Source organism: Amphiura filiformis, chromosome 18 (genome assembly GCF_039555335.1).
Source record: "Amphiura filiformis chromosome 18, Afil_fr2py, whole genome shotgun sequence".
NCBI lineage: Eukaryota > Metazoa > Echinodermata > Ophiuroidea > Amphilepidida > Amphiuridae > Amphiura > Amphiura filiformis.
The window spans coordinates 22,473,938-22,494,414 of record NC_092645.1 but is presented as its reverse complement, the minus strand read 5'-3'; the positions used below and the strand labels follow the sequence as shown (position 1 = coordinate 22,494,414).

General features: G+C 36.3%; 2 protein-coding genes across 3 annotated transcripts in view; one reads left to right on the top strand and one right to left on the bottom strand.

Annotated features, from left to right (window-relative positions):
- Positions 1–20,477, bottom strand: part of LOC140140000 (uncharacterized) — an 88,783-nt gene that overhangs the window by 15,254 nt on the left and 53,052 nt on the right. For both annotated transcript variants that reach the window (XM_072161810.1, XM_072161811.1), the window contains 2 exons: positions 14,805–14,897; positions 13,373–13,510 (listed from right to left, as the gene is read on the bottom strand). In XM_072161810.1, coding sequence (XP_072017911.1) covers positions 13,373–13,510; positions 14,805–14,897 — 231 coding nt within the window. The remainder of the gene's footprint in view (positions 1–13,372; positions 13,511–14,804; positions 14,898–20,477) is intronic.
- On the top strand, positions 1,304–9,056 carry LOC140139596 (uncharacterized). The gene is made up of 10 exons (XM_072161301.1): positions 1,304–1,554; positions 1,936–2,144; positions 2,539–2,754; positions 3,546–3,788; positions 4,469–4,545; positions 4,827–5,032; positions 5,442–5,744; positions 6,384–6,530; positions 6,953–7,175; positions 7,685–9,056. Exons 1-10 carry the CDS (start codon positions 1,426–1,428, stop codon positions 8,005–8,007), a joined length of 2,076 nt encoding a protein of 691 aa, XP_072017402.1. The 5' UTR covers positions 1,304–1,425; the 3' UTR covers positions 8,008–9,056.

Here is a 20,477-nt window from a genome sequence, read left to right as displayed (position 1 = left end):
CTGCACCCTGCTAGTAACATATCCCGTAAAAAATAACACATGATTTGTTTCATGTGTACATGTATGAAATAGGTTAATACCGTATTTCCTTGAATAGTCACCCCTTCAAATAAACGCCCCTACCACTTTTTTCAACCATGTTTCCTAGTGTTTCCATGCTATCTTGTGTAGTAAGCTTACCAGGTGCACATATGGTGTCAGTAGTTGGCGAAAATCTTATCGTAAACCCGAAAGTGAACCGGAAGTCATCTTTCCTAAGTTCATAGTTCGTCATCTCATCTCGAGTTTTAAGCTATTAACCTAATGATTTTAACGGGAATTATCATTCCAAAAATGACCTCTAATAAACGCCACCTTTTGAAAACGCAAGCGCCCCTGGGGGCGACTATTCAAGGAGATACAGTAAATGTAAATCACTTGTGGCTTAAGAAAATTTTCAAAATAATGCACTTGTACATAGATGTTGATGCACTCCCCCTTTGGGGCTCGTGCATTAGACACACCAACATCTCAGACCAGTATGTGTGCATGCAGTATTTTGTACAATTTCACTGCCATATGTTTGTCAGCTCTCACAAAAATCTGCTTATTCGTGTATATTTTTTTATAGAATTAAGTCATGGAATTTCATAGAAATGCACTGGGCAGTCTCTGCCGCATATGTGGAGAACGACTAAAATTAATGAAGCGTCGTAAAAGACATGAACATGAGCATCCACCAAAGCTAGTGACCAAATATAGAGCTGAAATTTTATCAGCATTTGGGGTTGACTGTACTAAAGATGATATGGACACTCATCCAACATTAATGTGTCCCAAATGTTACACAATATGTATAAAGAAGAGAAGCAATCCTTCATACTATCATTACACCAAGCCTGTTGAGTGGCATGTGCATAAACGGACAGAGCAATGCTTCACATGTGACAGGAAACTTTCTTCTAAATTTGGGAAAAAGTTGGTATCAAGAGACGCCATAGCAATCTCGAATAGATTGCCATTCTCGCTTCAAAGTGAGAATATATTTAGTCAATCATCAAATGGAGATGATGTTTCTGGTGTAGAGATGGTGACATGTAATACAGATGAAGAAATTATCCATCTATATACTTGTCCAATTTGCCAAAACCTAATATCACAACCTGTAGTAACAGAGTGCCAACACCACTTTTGCACAAAGTGTCTAACCCAGCAGTTCCAACAGGCACATAATGTAAAAATCTCCTGCTGTGCTTGTAATGAAAATGTTTCATTTGACAAAGTAGCGGAAGTTCCAAGATCCTACATGATTACCTACAAAAGTTGTGGGTCAGATGCAAGAACAAGCTCTGCTCTGGCTTCCGAGTTGAAAACATCAAGGCCCACACTACTTGTATCGCACCACAGGATGAGTTTACCTCACCAGCTGCTGAGCACCTAACACAAATGGCAAACGACCACTCATCTGGAGAACCGGTGAGATACGATATCATACAAGCTGTTGGAGCCTGGGTTGGAGTTCTCACGAAATCAGAGCCATTCCTGAAACTGAAAAGTAATCCCAAAGCCAAAAAGGTAAGTAAACTCATTTAACACCAATCAATTAACATGATTAAAACAATTTAACACAAGTAGTTACTATTGTGTAATTTTTGTGCTCCATGTACATGTGTACATACTGTATTGTAACCACTTACCACAGTAAGATGTGAAAGATTATATTCAAGAATTTATTCCAATTGAATTTACTTAAACTGGAACACAATACTCTGCTTAAAAAGATACTGATAAAATTAACCTTTCTGTATATAAATTGCCATTTAGAGAGCAGCTCTTATGTTTAATATTGCCAAAGTGTGAGTATAAAGACAAGAATTTCATGACTATTATAATTTACATAATTAATAACTATAAATGATATATAATAATGATATTTGCTAATTTATCATTTTACAGTCATTCACAATAACCAGACTGCCAAAGTCAGGAGGAAAAGTAGGCCAAAGACAGACGAGGAGGAGAAAATCGCAACTACGATCAATTACACACTACCTGGGGGTCAAGAAGAAGTTGTTCAAAAAACCGAAGAGAATGGGATGTACAAGAACATTGGCATTAATGGCCCACAGTAATATGACGTGGAGAGCTTCAAGAAAGCTGAGATTGTAAGTATTTTATGCCAACATTCCATATTCTATGAACTTTTTTTTTACCTTTCTTTATGGACTTTCTTGACATGAAAATAGGTATTACAATTTCAGACTTCTTGAATACTGTATTCATCTATTTAAGGGAGGCACCATTATCATCAGGGTATCATCAGGGACAGGAAGTTTTTGAATAAAAAATTACTTTGGCCATTACATGAGTTTAAAAAAAAGGAAATTTTATCTTACATAATGAGTCCTTAACAATTACACACATCTAATAACTATGTATACAGTATTAAATAAATGAAACCGTGATAAAATGTTAATGTACTCAACATACCTTGTAGGATTGACTTATTCTTGAGGTACAATCCTAGGTCCAGTAACCAGTGATAATTGTATTCCACAGATATCCTACAGGGTCGAAGCTTCCCAAGGAAGATGATGTGAGGGCTCGTCAAAATAATCTTCTAGAGTCTGCACATGTTGTCACCAAAATGGTCATAATCAAGGAGCCGTCAAATGCACCCAACAGCGTCATTGGTTTTCTTGCTAAGAAAGCCCCTGTCACACATATAGACCATATACGAGAGGACCTGTTAGACTACATGGAAAGACTGGACAAGTATGTATTTGGTGAAATTTAAAAAAACTTTGCAAGTTACAGTTCAAAAGGCATCTTATTGTATGCAAGAGTCAAGGTGTACTCAATTTAGAAGTTATGTTATGGTCTGTCAATAGACCCCTTTTTTGAAGTCCAATATTCTGATGAGCGCCTTTAAAAAAAAGTCATACCAATGACACTCTTTTTCATTTTGTTTGTATCCAATGACCCCTATTGTAAAACATTTTGTATCAATAGGCCCCTACCTTGTGATGCCAGTAGCCACATACCCATCACTTCTAAAGTAGAGTGCCCCACTCCAGCAGTAGTAATAGGATTAAAATCACATCTAATTCTCCATCGCTTTAGGGGATGTTTAGTGTTATAATTTGTGTTTTAGAGTGGAACTGCAACTACCCTATTTGTATATTGCACATTTAAACATTATGAATTGGTCACTGGCAGATCTAGATTTAATTCAAATTTTAAATGCAAAAATGAAAGAAAGATAAAATAATAATTTAAATTTTATTAAAAACTTAACATTAGGCCTACATGTATACAGGTGGAATCAAACATATTGAAAGGTGACAGCTATGAATGAGGTTAATGACTTTGCATCATTCTAATTTTGATGGTTATTGTGAAAAATCTTAACAATTTGTTTGGATACTGGATTACAAGGAAGAGCGCTCTATTCCATGGCTAAATTGTTCGATTTTTGCAATCAACTCGGAACAACCAGTGCAGTCATTATCCCACAAATATTTCAAAATGCTGGTGTTCAATGTTACATTTTTTGTTCTATACAGAAGTGGCAAGATAACAAACAGAGGCGTTATTCCCGATGACGAGGTATGGATCAAGGTTGGTGGAGACCATGGCAAGGGGTCATTTAAGGTTGCTATGTCAGTGTGTAATACAGCAAACCCAAACTCATCCTACAACACCATCTGCATATTACTCCTTGAAGGCAGTGAGACAAAAGCAAATGTCCAGAGAGTATTACCCTTAATAGTTGACCAACTAATGTCTTTGGAAGACATGACATGGAGGTGAGAAACATTGAACACATTCAAACTTTTCCATGGACTAAAGAGAAAAAGACTAACCACAAACAGTCAAAGTCTCAGCATCACCCAATAATGAGAGCCGATCGTTCCATGAACCGTGATATCTATCTTGTGTAAATACGTAAAGACATGTAAGGCTGCCGTGATTGTTAGACACGCACGATGAAACAATCAGCCCTCATGAATAAGCCATAATTCACAGCCTACAAATACAAAGCACAGGGTCTTTGACTGATAAATAGTCTGCATTAGTCTATTGACTTTCATTTAAATGCTGCATTTTAAATGAATCTGTGCACCACCTTGAAGGAAAAGTTAATATTCTAAGTAATTTTAAAATTTGAACCAAAGCTATTATAAGATACATGTATACCATGGATAGCACTTATATTTAGAACCAACCGAAATTTTTTTTTACACATAAATACCATCAAGGTTGTATAAATATATTACAAAGTCTCATTATGCAAATATACGCTGGTTGGTGACCATTTACCTGATATTAAAATGCAATGCATTTTTTCCACTGACTTGAAAAGTGTTGTAAGCTTCGATTTTCATCTTCAATGTGCCACTGTGCTCTTGACCAACATGAAATAGGAGTCAATCTGGAATGATAAAATAATGAAGTGATAATAACAGTATACACATTTTCATTACAGAGGCAAAAAGTTTCGACTCTGGGTGAATGGAGATCTGGCTTTTTTGGTGAACATATATGGAATAAATGGATGTCAAAGTGAGTATGAAAATTAAACCTTACATTTCGCCAACACTGAAAAGAATTACAAATTATGGATCAATAATATATGGTAGGTCCAAGTCCTTCACTTCGACCTTTACAAAATGTATACGCTTATCTTATATATGCCCAATCATTTTACTGCATGTAATTGCATTGCTTTTGCTCATACATGTGGTTACAATTGTAATTAAAAGAATCCACAAACATGATAACTTACTACTAAAGTGTATGTACATACATAGAAAGTATCTTTATTTTATTGTTTCACAATCCAGGTAGATACTGCTGTGTATATTGTGAAGAATCTAAATCAGAATTTTCCATTACAAAAGATGGACGAGTTCCGGTGGAGAACAGATCACTTGAGAGGATGAAAGAAGATGTGAGGAAATTTTGTAAGGCAGGAGGAAGGAAGGAATCCTCCAAAGATTTATCACACAGCGTCATTCACCCACCGATATTTCCGGTCCCCATTGATCATGTAAGTGCTAAAAATTTTCAACAAAATATAAAAAATTTCGAACCAAAACAGCAATAACATTAAGTGCACTGTGAAAAGTATTTCACCGATAAGGTTATTTATGAGTCTTTCATGGTTAGATTGAGCATACATGTAGCCTATTAGTCAACATTTTTGATAACAATTGCCAAATCCTTAACAGCAACAAAGTGGGTTGGAAATGGTAGGGGCCCATATAACTTCTGGAATGGATAATTCAACATCCGGTCATACGTGGGTTTGTAATGAACATGCAATTGATCAATGATGTGAATCGGTAAGTACAGGATTGTGAATCCACATGTTTGCAGTGAGAACATGATTGATTATATTATACTGTACTACAAATAGTGACTAATAATGCCTGTTCTTATTTAATTTCATGCAATAGGTGTGTATACCAAGTCTACACATATGGACTGGAATTTTTAAGAAAATCTACACCATGATGTTGAGAGAATTACACAAGCTGGACCAAAAAATTTTTTTGGCCCTGGCCCGGTCTTGGGCAGAAGATGGCGATGGCAAACAAGAGGAGTTTTTGAAATGGGTGGAAACTGAGCAGAGGAGGGTAGCGAAGTGCATGCAAGAGAAGAGTGAGCTGGAGGAGGTGGTTGAGGATCTAGAGAAGGTGGGAGGAGGCAGAGAGGCAGTAAGAGTGAAGGCGAAACTACAGACTGAGATAAAGAAATTGGTTGGTACCTTTGTTACTTTTCATTCCAAGTTTGGCTCCCGTCATCCTTATCAGGATTTATCCTTTTATCTCCAACTCATTTCACAGTCCCTGTTTGGCCTGTTATTCATGGCTATACTTATTTTCCTTCAGGTTCAGTTAAGGAAGAGATTCAAATCCTGTAAAGAAATTGGATAAAATTAATGTTATCAGTCTAAAGAAAGTCTAGCAAATTGCAGACAAAAAGCTACCCGAAAAGGTTGAGCTATTTTACTGCTGTAGAGAAAGAAGATTCGTTTAATAGTGTTATCACTGTTTTAAGTAGTTTTGTAACTTGCAGCGAACTGTTTAAAACTATGAATAATGATGAAACTTGGCTCAGCATTTACACCCCTCCAACACCCTTCTCTCAGATGCCATAAGTAAATACAATTTACCATGCCAGTAATGTCATGAGTAAAAGATTGTATCAAATTCTCCATTTTGCATGATAATTGACCCTAATTAGTATTTGAGTAAATTAAAAAGTGGTAGCCCCTACCAAAATGAAAACTATAGAATACTTTAAGCATAGTTGTCATCTGTAAGTACTACTGGCTGGGCTATAATAATTCTACCACTTTTATGTAGTAAACATCTCTTCATTCCATTTCTTCTCAGGAAAAGCAACTTCAACACGAAGAACTAAAATACGGATGTGGCCACTTGGTAAGCAGCATGGATGATGTGCTGAAGAAGCACAAAGTCAAACTTGCTGCTTACCAAGGTGGCCATTTCATTGGAAATCATGTCGATAAGCTATGCAAGGTATGAAAAATTAAATTTTAACAATACAAAATGTAAGCGAAGAAAACTTTTTTAGGTAATTCAAACTGAGTATGAACATTGAAGGTGAATTTCATATATAACTAAATAAATTAACACATTTAGAGGCTTTTCAACTTGATTAAAGCGCTTTACAACAATTTATTCCTCTGACACTGAGATACATCGAATGATTTTGCTTCTACAAGGGTAAAACCATACTGCAGCTCCTCTTAGCACTTTGATTGAAGTGTATTTAATTTCTTCTACCCTCTGTAAAGAAAACATTGTAGACAGGTCTTGTCTACTTGATTCCAAAGTGAGGATTAGTGTGCTTACTAATTTTATCATACAAGCCTGTAAGTTTGGTTCAAAATGCAAAATATCAGCATATTTATTTAAATGTCTTTTTTTTTTTTTTATAGGAAGAACCCATCAATGATATTACAGGGCACGCATATAACACCATCACTTCGGGTGCCCTGGACAACATCTTAGATGATGTACCAATTTCAATAAACCAAACTCTGGAGCGGGAGGCGAATGATTTACAAGAACACTTCTCCATCCTGCTCATGATGTTCGCCAAAGTAAGGAAGTTGGTCGGGCACTCAAACCCAATCAAGGAAGAGGAACATAGTGACATCGGTAAGAAAACAGGATTCTCAACAGATGATGATGGTACCCAAATGAGCATTTACATATATAAGGAATATTGATGAATATTATCTTATAGAATTCTCACCTTCAGTTCAAGACCCTTCCAATCTCCAACTGCTTTTAACTCCTATATTTTTCCAAATGCTGAAATCAATAAAAACAAGTTAAGAGGTTTACACATCGTACACTGCAGTGGAACATAGAAGCACTAAAACATTACACACATGCTCTCTAGATCAAAATGATGTGTAATTGTTAATCTTAATCAATATACAAGGAAAGGAAGAACCACACAGTAGCATATTGTAACATTTATAATAAATTTACAACATTTGGAAATTTTATAACATGCCAAACACCGAGATACACCAAAGAGTGTCTTTGATTTATCAGTAATTGTTTGAACAGAACTTTGAAAACAAGCCCTGGTACATCTAATACATAATGTATTTGCATAATATTATGTGCATAAAATTCTGATTTTGTTTTACTTGCAGAAATAGCAATCACTGAATTCTTTCAGTACTTCAGGGCATATTTCCCGCAAGAATCTGTTACACTTAAAATGCACATATTAGAACGTCACATAATGGAGCAGATACAGAGAACAGGCTGTGGCTTAGGCCTGCTAAGTGAACACGGACTTGAATCGCTACACCAATACTGGGCGAATTTGCTCCACAGTTACCTCCACATGAAGAGCCAACCACTCAGGATGTATCGTTTCTGTATGAGGCGTCACCTTACTGGTGTAATGCCTGAAGTCACATCCAAAATGAAGTTACCAACACCAAGAGTTGTATCACAAAATGAACGTTGAACAATAATGGACGCCAGGTTTTTTCATCTGTAGGGCATATTAAGTTAGCAAACATAATTGCTTAGCACATAAGAGTTAATAAAGTGGCATACTTGTCAACTCTATCGTACCATAACAGAAAATATATTTTACTTCAAATGCTACAATGTTATGATATTAACATTGCTACTGTACTTACATTTCACTAAATTGTGTTGTCAGTCTCTTTACTCTAAAGACATCTGGAAGAAACACAAACAAATGTTAGAGTAGTTACTAAAATATGCTGATGTATGATTTGTTTTAAATGTGGTTTTAGCAGCAAGCTACATGCTACATTGTATACTGGCTGTACTATTCACCAGCTTTCTTTTGAAATTGCTGTCAATTTTAGGCTTTTAGCACTGAACAGCCTGAACAGAGGAATCGAAGTTTGGCTAATTAAATCATGCGATAAATAATAAACATTCACCTCATTTACTGAACAACCTGCATAGCATCGCATGATATAGGTCCAAACCGGCATGGTTATTTTTATGTGATACCATAATCAGGACAAGTGCTTTAGCCAGTCATCCATTGCCATTGCAAAAGGACCTTGGTGAGAACTCGAGGATGAGGATGACTTTCACATACTGAGCTACTTTCTTGTTGCAATTTTAAGATCAAATATTGCTTATTTTGACAAGTTAACTAAAATTATTTACCGGTGTCTACAAAAAGCCACAGTGGTTGGCATTTAGCATTTTGTAATTGGGTGGGTTAGGGTTAATTACTTTCTTACTGGTACAGTACCGGTCTGGTACTGTGAAGCAAAATGCATTGTTTTAATTAGGCAAAATATTTAGAGAAAGAATGAAGTTTTGTCAACATTTTAAACATAAAAATAGCATGTTACAAATTGTACATATTGTTGCAAATGTACTGACCATTAACCTGATCTGGATGAGTTTCCAGGGTCAGCATCTATTAAATGAAATATGCTATATTTGTAACATTAATTTGTGTGATTTTCTTTGCATGAGTCTGATATTGGTAGAATGGTAGGTAGAATGCCTAGTAGGGGAAGGTGGGGCATAACAGACCCCCGGGCAAAACGGACCCCGGGGCAAAACGGACCCCAGGGCAAAACAGGCCTTGGCAATTACTACCCTCTATGCAAATTATATTGAGGAACACAAGTATGGCCATATGGATTTACAACAGAAATTTGTAAGTACTGCGTGGCCTATGTGCTACAATGTATTAGGCATGCAAACCTGCAACCATTTCTAAAAAATCGGGTATGGGGCAAAACGGAACCACTAGGTGTGGGGCATTCCGTTTTGCCCCAATTGGACATAACGAACAGGGCTCCATTTTGGCCCAATTGGACATTACACGTCTTCACTCACAGATTAGGATTTTGCCTTTTGCATTCATGTCCAATATGGTGTCATTATTAGACGGGCTGGCAAATATTTGTTAGTACAGTACAGTAGGTCACAAATTGAACTCAAAAGTTGTGCAAACCCTGAATCTTTCTGTGCGTTAGGCCATTCGCCCTTGATTATTAGTTTCCTGTTAAAGATTTTGAAAAAGGGACGAGGTGACTTTTAATTATTAATTATCTTTTATTTTCTTTATTTAGTTTGAACTATTACAAGCAACTATTGACTTGTTTTGACTAGAGCGGGCATTTAATTATTTCACAACAATATTTGATTTTATAAATAAGTGAAGGTGGAGTTGTACTCTTTGTTTATTCATCATTATTGGTGATATTATACAAGTCAGAAAATGGCAAGTAGAAGTAGTTGAAAATTAGAAATAAAATAATTAATTATTTTGAGATTTTCAATTTTGGACGTGAGCGGTAAACAGGAAACTAATAATCAAGTGCGAAGGGCGAAGGGCCTGATGTACTGGTTAATGGTCTTTAAAGGTATTAAGCTAGGTTGGGTGTCAACAATAGACAATTTTGTATGTTGAAGAAGCAAAGAACACGTCGCTCAAATAATTCAACGTTAACACATTGATTGAAGGAAATCGAAAACGTAACGCTGTGAATTTAGCCCTACACCACCACCCCCCACTTTTAAGATTTTCAAGGACTATTGCCGGTACATTTACCAGTGGCAGTTGTGCCACACCCCCCCCACACACACACCCCGGTTCCACCACTGCACTGATGATCATGATGTATCATGATATTCATAATTTCCATAAATAAAAATTTAAAAAAGCAAAAATGACATGAATCATTGAATGAATTTTTCAATAATAAATAAGCATAAGGCCGTGTAAAATTAATATTTTGGTTCTCGTCCCCTCCCTCCTCAATTTCTGGGATTTGTCAGTTTTTTTGGGTTTTTTTTAGATTTTTCAATTTTTGTAGACTTTGGAATGATTTATGAAATCTTCATACATATAAATAAGTTTATTAGAGAACAAGCATCACTTCCAAGTCTTTTTGTGGTACTCTAGGGGTTTATCCTCAGAATCTCACATTTGAAAAAAAAAAAAAAAAAGGGCCTCATCGTTTCCTCGACCACTGTTGAAGAAGACCGAAAACTACTGACAATGCTAATTTTACATAAAAAAAAAAAAAAAAAAAAAACACCTCCCTCCCTCATCAATTCATGAAAATCCTCTGGACGAGAACCAAAACATTAATTTTATACAGCCTAAGACAGTGCTGCTAACTGACCAGTGCGAGTATTAAAATTATATGCGCTTCCGAAGTTCCGCTTACACTTTTACAGTTACACTTTACACTACACTGTCCCTGCACTAATTGAAGACCGAATTAAATTTAAAAAGACTAGTTTGCGATTGCGTCCGACGTCAGGGCAAAGGCGCGACGTCATGTCATGTGGACGTGATTGGTTGCTGACCTGCACAGTACAGCAATTTTGGTCTGGTTGACAGGACGTCATCACGCAAACTAGTCTTTTAATTCGGTCTTCAAATCAATTATATGATTATTGCTGGCCATGCCAATGCTGCATAGCCATAGTGACTGACAGACATGCTTGATCATCATGATCATGTAACATCATAATTAAACATGTTGATGTTGATAATGCTACTTTTTCATGTTTTACTCCACTTCAACATGTGATTATTAAATACTGATTGCTGACAAAATTAATTTAATTCATGAATTCGATGCATGCATGCATATCATAATAATATGGCACTCATTAATCAGCATATTATCAGTGCACTAACCATGACCATGTGTACAATGTATGTTGTGCTGCTGCTGTGCATGTGTGTACAATACGACGCGACTCTCTCGGTATCATGCATTCGCATGTGACATCAAAACCAAACATGTCCACTGCTTCGCAAGGTTATAATCTCGGTAAAAAGATTCTTTACAACATTATTAGAACATTTGAAACATACAATACCTTAATCATGTCGTCTAAAATTGCACATTTGCATGATTTGGTTCAAGATTCATCGCTTCATGGCTGGCGAACCGCTGCAAATGTTGAACTTTTGAACGTTGACCTCACGAGGTTCGAAGGATGACCCCAATTAAACAATTATTTGAACTTCAAATCTTCATGAACACAAGACAAACCAAGAAACTTAAAGTTAAATTAATTTAATTCCAAGAGCAATTAATTGTATGAAATTATAAAAAGAGAAGATACTGATACATGATAATAACACGAATGCTCATTACGATGCATGAAAAGCAGTTGTACGGAGCACCACTACCAGCTTAAGGCTCGGCGCGGTCCGACAATATCGTCTTTTTCGGATAGATTTCAACAAAAATGTTTCGAAGTTTTCGTACAGAAATAGCGAGCAAATTTTCTTTTATTATTTTCGTAGCTTCAAAAAAATTAGGAGAGCAGATAAGAAAATCTGATTATTGATTTACATTACATTTGAAAAAGCTACCCGAGTAATATTTTGTAAAAAACACGAGTCCATTTTTTTTAATGATCCCAAATCTACACTAGTGGCATGAAAGTTTCAACAATATTTTAAACATTCGTTCTTCGTTTTACTTAATAGAATCGCTACCTAAGGCATCACATAAACCACTGGAAAAAATATTTACACATACGTATTTTACTGCTTTTGTTGATCTTAAATAAATTAGTACGATCAAGTAATCATTTTTGTATGAATGAAAAAATGTTAAAGGACTTGCATCAAATTAATTGATAGCTAACTGATGTATGGACACGCAATTTTTAGTCAAGCTACGCACTTGGCGCCAATTTGCGGGAGGGGGAAATCCCTTAGTGATAGCGCCCCCTGTTGTTGTATATATGCTAGTGGAAAATTTAAAAAAAGTCGCGGCGAGACCAAGGTGAATAGTTCTGTTGATGTTGACACTCGCACTAATTATATTTCCTTGAGCCTAAGTGAATTTAAATCAAGAGCTCTCACAATCCACACTGTTCATTGATTTTCATATTTTTCATGATTCTTGTAATTTCTTTATAATATGGTACCGGTATTGCATATTTTTCTTGTAATATTTGTGTGATATTTGTATTTAAGTGAATTATACCTGTACATGTATGTCACAGGGCCTCCAAGAATAGCAGTGCTTTTACACTGAAGGGGCTACCCTGTATAAAGAAAGTTGAAATAAATAATAAATAAAGTATGGAGGCCAACTTGGACCCTTTTCCGAGCCTTCATTTCCTTTAAATTTCATTAACCTAGGCATGCTACAAACACGCATTTATGTGTCCTGAGGCTGCTTTATTTGCTCAGAAATGCCATGATCCATATTTTCACATCTGGGCCCTGTGACCCTTGATCCATATTTTTACATCTGGGCCCCTGCACCCTTGACCTTTAGGCCAAAAGGCACATCTATGAGGTATGACCTGTAAGTGTGCCACAGTATAGCATGCAGGTATAATTATGTAATTCTGTATTTCACTAATTAAGGCGCATCCTCAAAAATAAAATGTCCTATACAACAAAGGAGTGTTGTATACCTATAGTTGTATACAAGAACTTTTCTCAACAGCTGTGGGCTGAATCAGATTCCAACCAGGGCCAGTCAACTTTCATTTTCCAAATCCCCAACCTGTACCACTTAATCGAGCTTTTTGAGTTAACTTGAAATTCTATTTGACCATAAAACTTACTCCTAATTGTCCTGTTGTAACCTGTAATGAAACTCAGAGACCAGATCCTGGCTGTGAAGGTTTATTGTAGTTTGTATATGGTGTTAGCTTATTAGCTATGCTGCTGACTCATTGTTAATTGGTTTATAGAATGATTATGGAGCCACAGAGGACAGCAACAATCTGAAAAGTGTCTATAGCCCTGTCGGTATTATAGTACACTATACATCACCAACTTCAGACCGGTTCCCCCATACACCCCCCCCCCCCCCGAACATCAAATACATACATACCCTTGAAATTGTTGTTGTAGATAGCGTTTCTGGTGTTGGTATGGTGTGATGATTCCAATGGACAATGGTAATCCTTTTCTTGCGATGAAATGATACAGTTCTTTGATGAGTTTGCACTCCTCCTCGTTGATGATGGCCCTGTAAAATGGTAACAAACCATATTTATTGTCAAAAAAATCCATCTAATTTTATCACATGTTTTCAGAATAGCTTTCCTGGATATGCAAAAGTGGCTACTGTGCAAGGGGTGGCATAGGTTATGTAGACAAAGGTTTACGATGCAAGTTTATACAGACATTAAGATGGTTACTTGCAACTGGAGGGGGCACTTAACCTTTTTGGTTGGAGTGACTTTGGCAACTGAGAACTGATTCCCCAGCAAGAATGGGGGATTCTGAACTGAGGTGTTGACACCCTTTTGAGTCAAGTGAACTGAAACCTAAAACAAACATGTTACAATTAACAAAATTAACAATTACTGGTGCAAACTCCAGATTTTAAAAAAAGCAGAAAAAACCTGTGACCTTTTGTGTTCTAAGTAGACCCCTGATAAACGTGGCTAAAATAAGACAATCAGGGTGTGCAACACATGCACAACTTATTAACACAACATACACTGGACAATTCCATTTGTCATCTGCTGTACCCCTGTGGAAGATTTAAGAAACATCTCCACAGGGGAGATGTTTTCATATGGAATTGGCTAGGGTTAATTATTATCAGACCCTTACTCCCCTGTGTATGGATTTACATGTACCTTCCACAAATGGAGTGAATATTTCAAATTAAAGTTACCCAATTGTTTATTCTACTTAAAACCCATGCTCCCTCTGTGAAAGACTTTCATTCCAGAAAAATACAGAACTAATTTTTTGGGATTAAAAAAATATTATCCTGTTTTACCAAATGAAACATAGCTAAATCCTAATCCTTTAGTTAGACCTAACTAGCATTAAAAGTCAAATTTTAATATTTCCCCAATTTTTGGAAATAAGGGCCAAAAACATGCATTTTTAGGGTGTTTTTCGTATATGTTGTGACAATCAAGCTCAAAGACTTGTAATAAGACTAATTTCAGTTTATACATTAATTTTTGGAAAAGACATGTTTCATTCTTATAACAAACCATTTAATTAAAGAAACACAAAAAAGTGAAAATTAGAGCAAAATTTCGGCATATAATCAAATTTTAAAATGCTTAAACTTGTTCCAAGTCTTTGATTTTTGTGACTCCATTGTCCGAAAACATGCCGAAAACGCATGTTTTTGGCTCTTTTTTCAAGAAATTAGTAAAATAGTGATTTTTTTTTCTTTTATCTCCAGTTAGGACTAAATGAATGATTAGGATTGAGCTATGTTTCATTTGGCAGAACTTGATAATATCCCCCAAAAATAGTACTGTATTTTTCTGGATTGGGGAGTAGTTCCTTACCCAGGAATATTGTAGCGGTGTTCTTCTCCATGGATTACATCAAAAATCTTGTAGGGATGTAAGTAGCATTCCTCACGCTTTCTGGCTATGGCTCTGTGAAGGAAATACAATATGTGTCATGCAGTCATACACAAAATGATCAGTTTATAAGAAATGAACATTACAAATTCTTGTTTCCAGATGGAATTTTCCAACTTAGGTTTGTTGAATTAAGGAATAAATGCATATGTTGGGAGAGATATATCACCAAAGATCTGTGTTGAGCTACAGATGAATGACTTTCATCTGATTTACTTTTTAAGCCGACAGTTTGCACATTTTCCATTGCAGAACGGAAAATGTTGAATAAGTCTGAGTAAGCTTAAGGCCCATTTAAAAAGAATAGATGTGGAAATGAGAGTATAAACTGACCAGTAGATACCAGTTGTAGTCCTACTAATTCATAGCATATTGGATGGTCTAGGGGAAAGTTAGCCCATATTTGCAAGACTGTCCATGCCTTCAAGGTAAAATAAACCTACTCATGTTACTGTCTGCCCATGCATGGTTTGGATCTTACCCAGGGAAAGAAGACATTCCAATATTCCGCTTTAAAAAGTGTACAATGCTCGATGCTATGATATCCCCTACCAGATTTGACCTTCTCTTCCAACTTGGCAGACATTGGAAACATTGTCCGTACGCTTCAAGCTAATCTAATACATTTTATATAACTCATGTATACAGAGATTCTTATTTGATTGGTCAATTACTATTGAATATTTGTGCTATTTATAGGAAAAGACTATAGTCCTCCGCGCCAGTGCAATATTCCATTTTCCACTGCACTGGCGCATAGCTACCATGGCAACGCTGACAGACACGGGCGTATATCGCGAACGGTGACCACCTCGACTCGCCAATTATTATAGGTGTGGGTGTCCCTTCTATAATATAATACAGTTTGTAATATTTTTGCAATTTATTTTGTTTTCCTGGTGATTTCTAAAATTAAGTGGAAGATAAAGAATTTTATTTATATTTAGGCACATGCATATTTGCCTACATAGAGTTAAAGAGAGCCCTCAAGGATTATTTCAGGCTTTCTGGTTGGATGGGTTTTCATCTCTAGAGGGGGCTATGATTGATTCTCAGCAGTCTCATCAGGTGATGAGCTAATTTGCATATTGCCTGGCGGAAAATTTTAAAGTGCCACATGTACACATGTGGCATCTTCATTGGGTAGGCTGAGGGGAAATATAATCACTTTTGTGAATGCTGTTGGAGTATCAACACCTTGGACAAGTTTGCTGCTGACAAGAAGCAGTTTATTAATTTTTCATCGGTTACTGCATGGAGATAGAAGATTTTTCTTAATTTTTCATCGGTGACTGTGTGGAAATAGAAGATTTTCGAATTTTTTCATCGGTGATTGAGTGGAGATAGAAGATTTTCTGAATTTGGACTGTGTCGGACATCGGGTACGGTGTGGAGAGAGAAGAGATCCTCAGTATCAGTAATTGGAAGACTGGTAGGTTGAATTGAAAATTTTTGTGATACATGGGGAAAGTAAATTATTATCGTTAGAGAGTTCCTCGTGTTGCAGCGGTAGAGGCTGTGACTTGTGAACTAAAGGTTATAATGATAGCCATGAGTTCGAATCTTCTGTAGCGCTATCTTTTAGTGTTTAGCCGTGGGTGAGAGGTGAGAGGGCTCCCACACGGGAATCACATGTTTGAATCCTGATGCAGTGCATTTTTTCCTATTCATGCAGAGTCATATTATTTGGGTTAATTTTCTTCTCTCCAATCAGGAAAGGCCAGAGGAAATAGTTTATATTTCAAGGGTTTTATGATTACAACCACAGTGGTGTATGCAGTGGACTATGAATCCATAGATTGTGGGCTTGAACCCCAGCTAATACCCTTGTGGAATTTTAAGGCAATTCATATACTGCTTGTGCAGCAAACCAAGGTGGTATTTCTTTGATTTTTGTATAACACAATGGTGTACATTGAGTTCAATTTTGCTAATGGCTAGCGTGTGTCTCAGTTCATTTGTAGATCCTAGGATGCCGAAAGCAAGGCGTGGTCGGAGCTGTCGGTGGGCCAGTGTGACAAGGAAGAAGTTTGGGTCAACAACGGAGACAGATGGCGGAGTCCGCAGCCTGAGGAACCAGTCCAACTTGTGCTGCAGGGGACTGAAGAAGCTCGGCACCAGTCTCTTCTAGTTGCCGGTCCTCAAAGACGAGTTTCCAAGAGTACAGGTGTACCCCAAGCTAAAAATCCAGGGCCTTCCTGTGGTCTAGGGCAATGTCGCCCAAACAGTTGTGACGGGATGTTAAACCCCACAAATGGTGAGTTCAATAGTACTCCTCATTTTGCTTTTGTTAATAATGGATAGGCTGAGCGACTCGGGCTAAGCATACCAGTTACACGATACGAGGTACCACAGAGTTCTATTATACACGTTGTTACGATTTGCGCTTGCTCGGTACCCCATATGATGTTGCCAGTACAAGAAAATTGTGTTGTCAGGTAAAACCCAGCGGCGATTGCAGTTGTCTTTATACACATTTAGTTTACTGAATTTTTTACAGTACAATGTTTAAATCATACATTGAAATTGAAAGTTTACTTTATAAGTGACTAATTTTGGAATTAAGAGTGCTCAAACCCATTACAGGTGAGCTAAAAAACAGATTCAAAGTAGGTCTATACTCTGAATTTGTTCATTAAAATTGTGATATATTCAACTGTTTGAGAATTAAAATCATACAAAGCTCAGATACACGTGGTGTATAGAATATTAAATCACAAGTCTGTAATACAATGCACTTTATCCGAGAGCTATCGCGACAATAGGCAACCTTATTTCTCGTCAATAATAGAATATTGATTTATATAGAATTGAATACATCTCGCATTTTGAGTTTGTACTTCAGCACTGAGCGATCTTAGATAGGACTCCATTTCTTGTATTTCTTGGAAATACCAATCGCCCATACATTTAGTAGTATGAACCAGATTTAATTCTGGGTTATCTATTAGTACTTTTATATTTATTTCAGATTTATTATTGTATTTATTTCTGAAAGGCATGATAATTAGTGAACGTTTATTTAATTGAAACCAATTTGATATTAAATTAAGTTCAGCATTAATGTTTGATTCGAGGTGATGGTGATTTTAATGCGAAAAAAATTAAATTGCTGTTTGAAATTTGAACATGTCATGGATCTTAAGAGCATTTAATTGTTGGAAGTGGGTCAGTGTGGGCGAGCCACAAAGAATTGGTGCACGTCCTTATAACTTGTTTTTGTAGGAGAAAAAGAGAATCCAGATTGCGTTGTTTTTAACTGCCCTGACAATTTCACAGTAAGTTAAATATGAAAGGCAAGTGTATTATATAAGGTTTGCAAAGAGGCCTCCGGTAGGAAAGGGCGGACTTTACGTATATTACCATTATATTTTGACACAATTTTAGTGACGTGTGTAGTGTGGGATTTTGGAACAAAGGGGAAGGTCATTAAGATATAATAAGAAGAGGAAGGGACCAAGAATTGACCCCTGTGGAACTCCACAGGTGATATTCATGAGAGATACTGCGTCATTAAAATACCACACATTGTTTCCTATCACTGAGATAATTTCGAATCCATGTATTGGCCAGACCTCTGGTACAATCAATCAATCAATAAATAAATAAATCAAGCAATCAAGCAATCAATCGATCAATTTATTTCATCCATTCATCATACAACAATATAATTATGATACAATGAGTTACAATAAGGATGTATTTTATATACAATAATATAATGGGAAAAAGCAACTACTTTTATGAAAAACGTCAATGAGATGGATGAGGACACTGCTAAACGCAGAGCGTGAGGTGCAGTGCCCTCGGCCTAAAGTTACAACATACAACATTTAACAACAACAAAAAAAAAAAAATTACGCTCAGTACAATTTTCACTAAAAATCGTGCACTGAGTGCATATGGACGAGATAGTGAAAGCAAGCAGTTATGGCCACAAGGCTGGCCATGCACTGGGCACACAATTTGGAGTGAAATGATACATAATTGGAAAATATAAAACTGATGGTAAACTAAATAATGTACCAAAAAATTAGGGTGCCGACATAAAGCTGACCTGATAGCAAAAAATGAGAGACCGTTTTAAAGTTGCAATGAAACATGAATGTAATTACGATTCACTTGTCAAATATTTTCCAAGGAGATGTTTTTTCATGTGTTGTTTAAAAACAGCTACCGAAGGTGCGCTTTTCAGAATTGGTGGTAAATTATTCCAAAGTTATGCACCTTGGATTCTGATGGTGTTATATGCAAGGCACGTGTTGGTTTGCTCAATATGCACTAGGAAAAGTGGAACGGCGTCATTTTCCTATTTTTGGCATCAAATGGCTTCAAATGGCATCAAATAGCTTCAAATGGCATCAAATGGCATCAAGACGGAATCAGTGATGCCAATTTGGAATCAGTGATGCCAATTTGGAATCACTGATGCTAATTTGGAATCACTGATGCCAATTTGGAATCAGTGATGCTAATTTGGAATCACTGATGCCAAAATGGAATCAGTGATTCCAAATTGGCATCAGTGATGCTATCTTATCATCAGTTTGGGTGTCAAGTACTTTTTAAGCTGTCAATCAATCTCATCTTTTCTTGTTAGTTTATGTTTATTTATTTATTTATTGGAACATACACTTTTATATCAGTGGCACACGCCTAACCAGCGGTGCGTTCAGAAACAATATACATATAAAACGAATTTTAAACACAACTGAATATACATGCAAAATTATAAGATATATAATAACAAAAGAAAGAAATTGCCTGTCTCAACCCAAGTTGACTTGAAATGGGTTGTAAGCATGAAAATAAAACAAAATATAAAAATATTCAATTATACAGTTTAGCTAGCAACGCAGAATTCATCACATATAAATAAATACATTAAATATCAGTAGCGTTCAAACTCAATTCGGATCTTGCCTTCCATGCTCTTTTCACGAAGGATTTGCAGAATTTATCAAATGTGTGATAGAAATCTTCTGCCTTACTTAAATTATCAAACAATTTTACACTTCCAAGGGTCATATTATACTTTACGTCTAAGTTACCAGAGATGAATAATTCCCAAATATCTATACCATTTAAATTAATTAGCTCTTTCTCGAGTTTACTGTATTCATCAGCCCTGATTGTGTTAAGTGAGTGACATGTGAAAAGGAAGTGTTTTACATCCTCGCGATCAATATTACATAATTTACAAATACCATCATTGTCTGGTGTCCATTTACAAATTTTACTGTCTAACGGGAGAGTGTTAGAGCGAATTTTGAATTTCAACGAGGCGCCATGAAAGTCAGTTGCATCTAAAAGATATGTCTCCATATATGGAGCGTCTTTAATTGCTAAGTAATCAACGAGTGAAGATTTAGTTTGAGCGTCCTCTTCCCATTTGTTATTAGAGATGTTATAAATACTATCTTTAATCGAATTCACCCAATGTGGATTACGAGGAGGTTTTCCGACCTTTATGCAGGCGATGACGTCATCTAAATCACATTCGTTTAAGATATTTTGGACACTATTTAAGAATTTGTAACGCAGCTTGTTAGGCTCGATGTTTAAGCTCATCATCGTGTTCAAAAGCAATTTTGG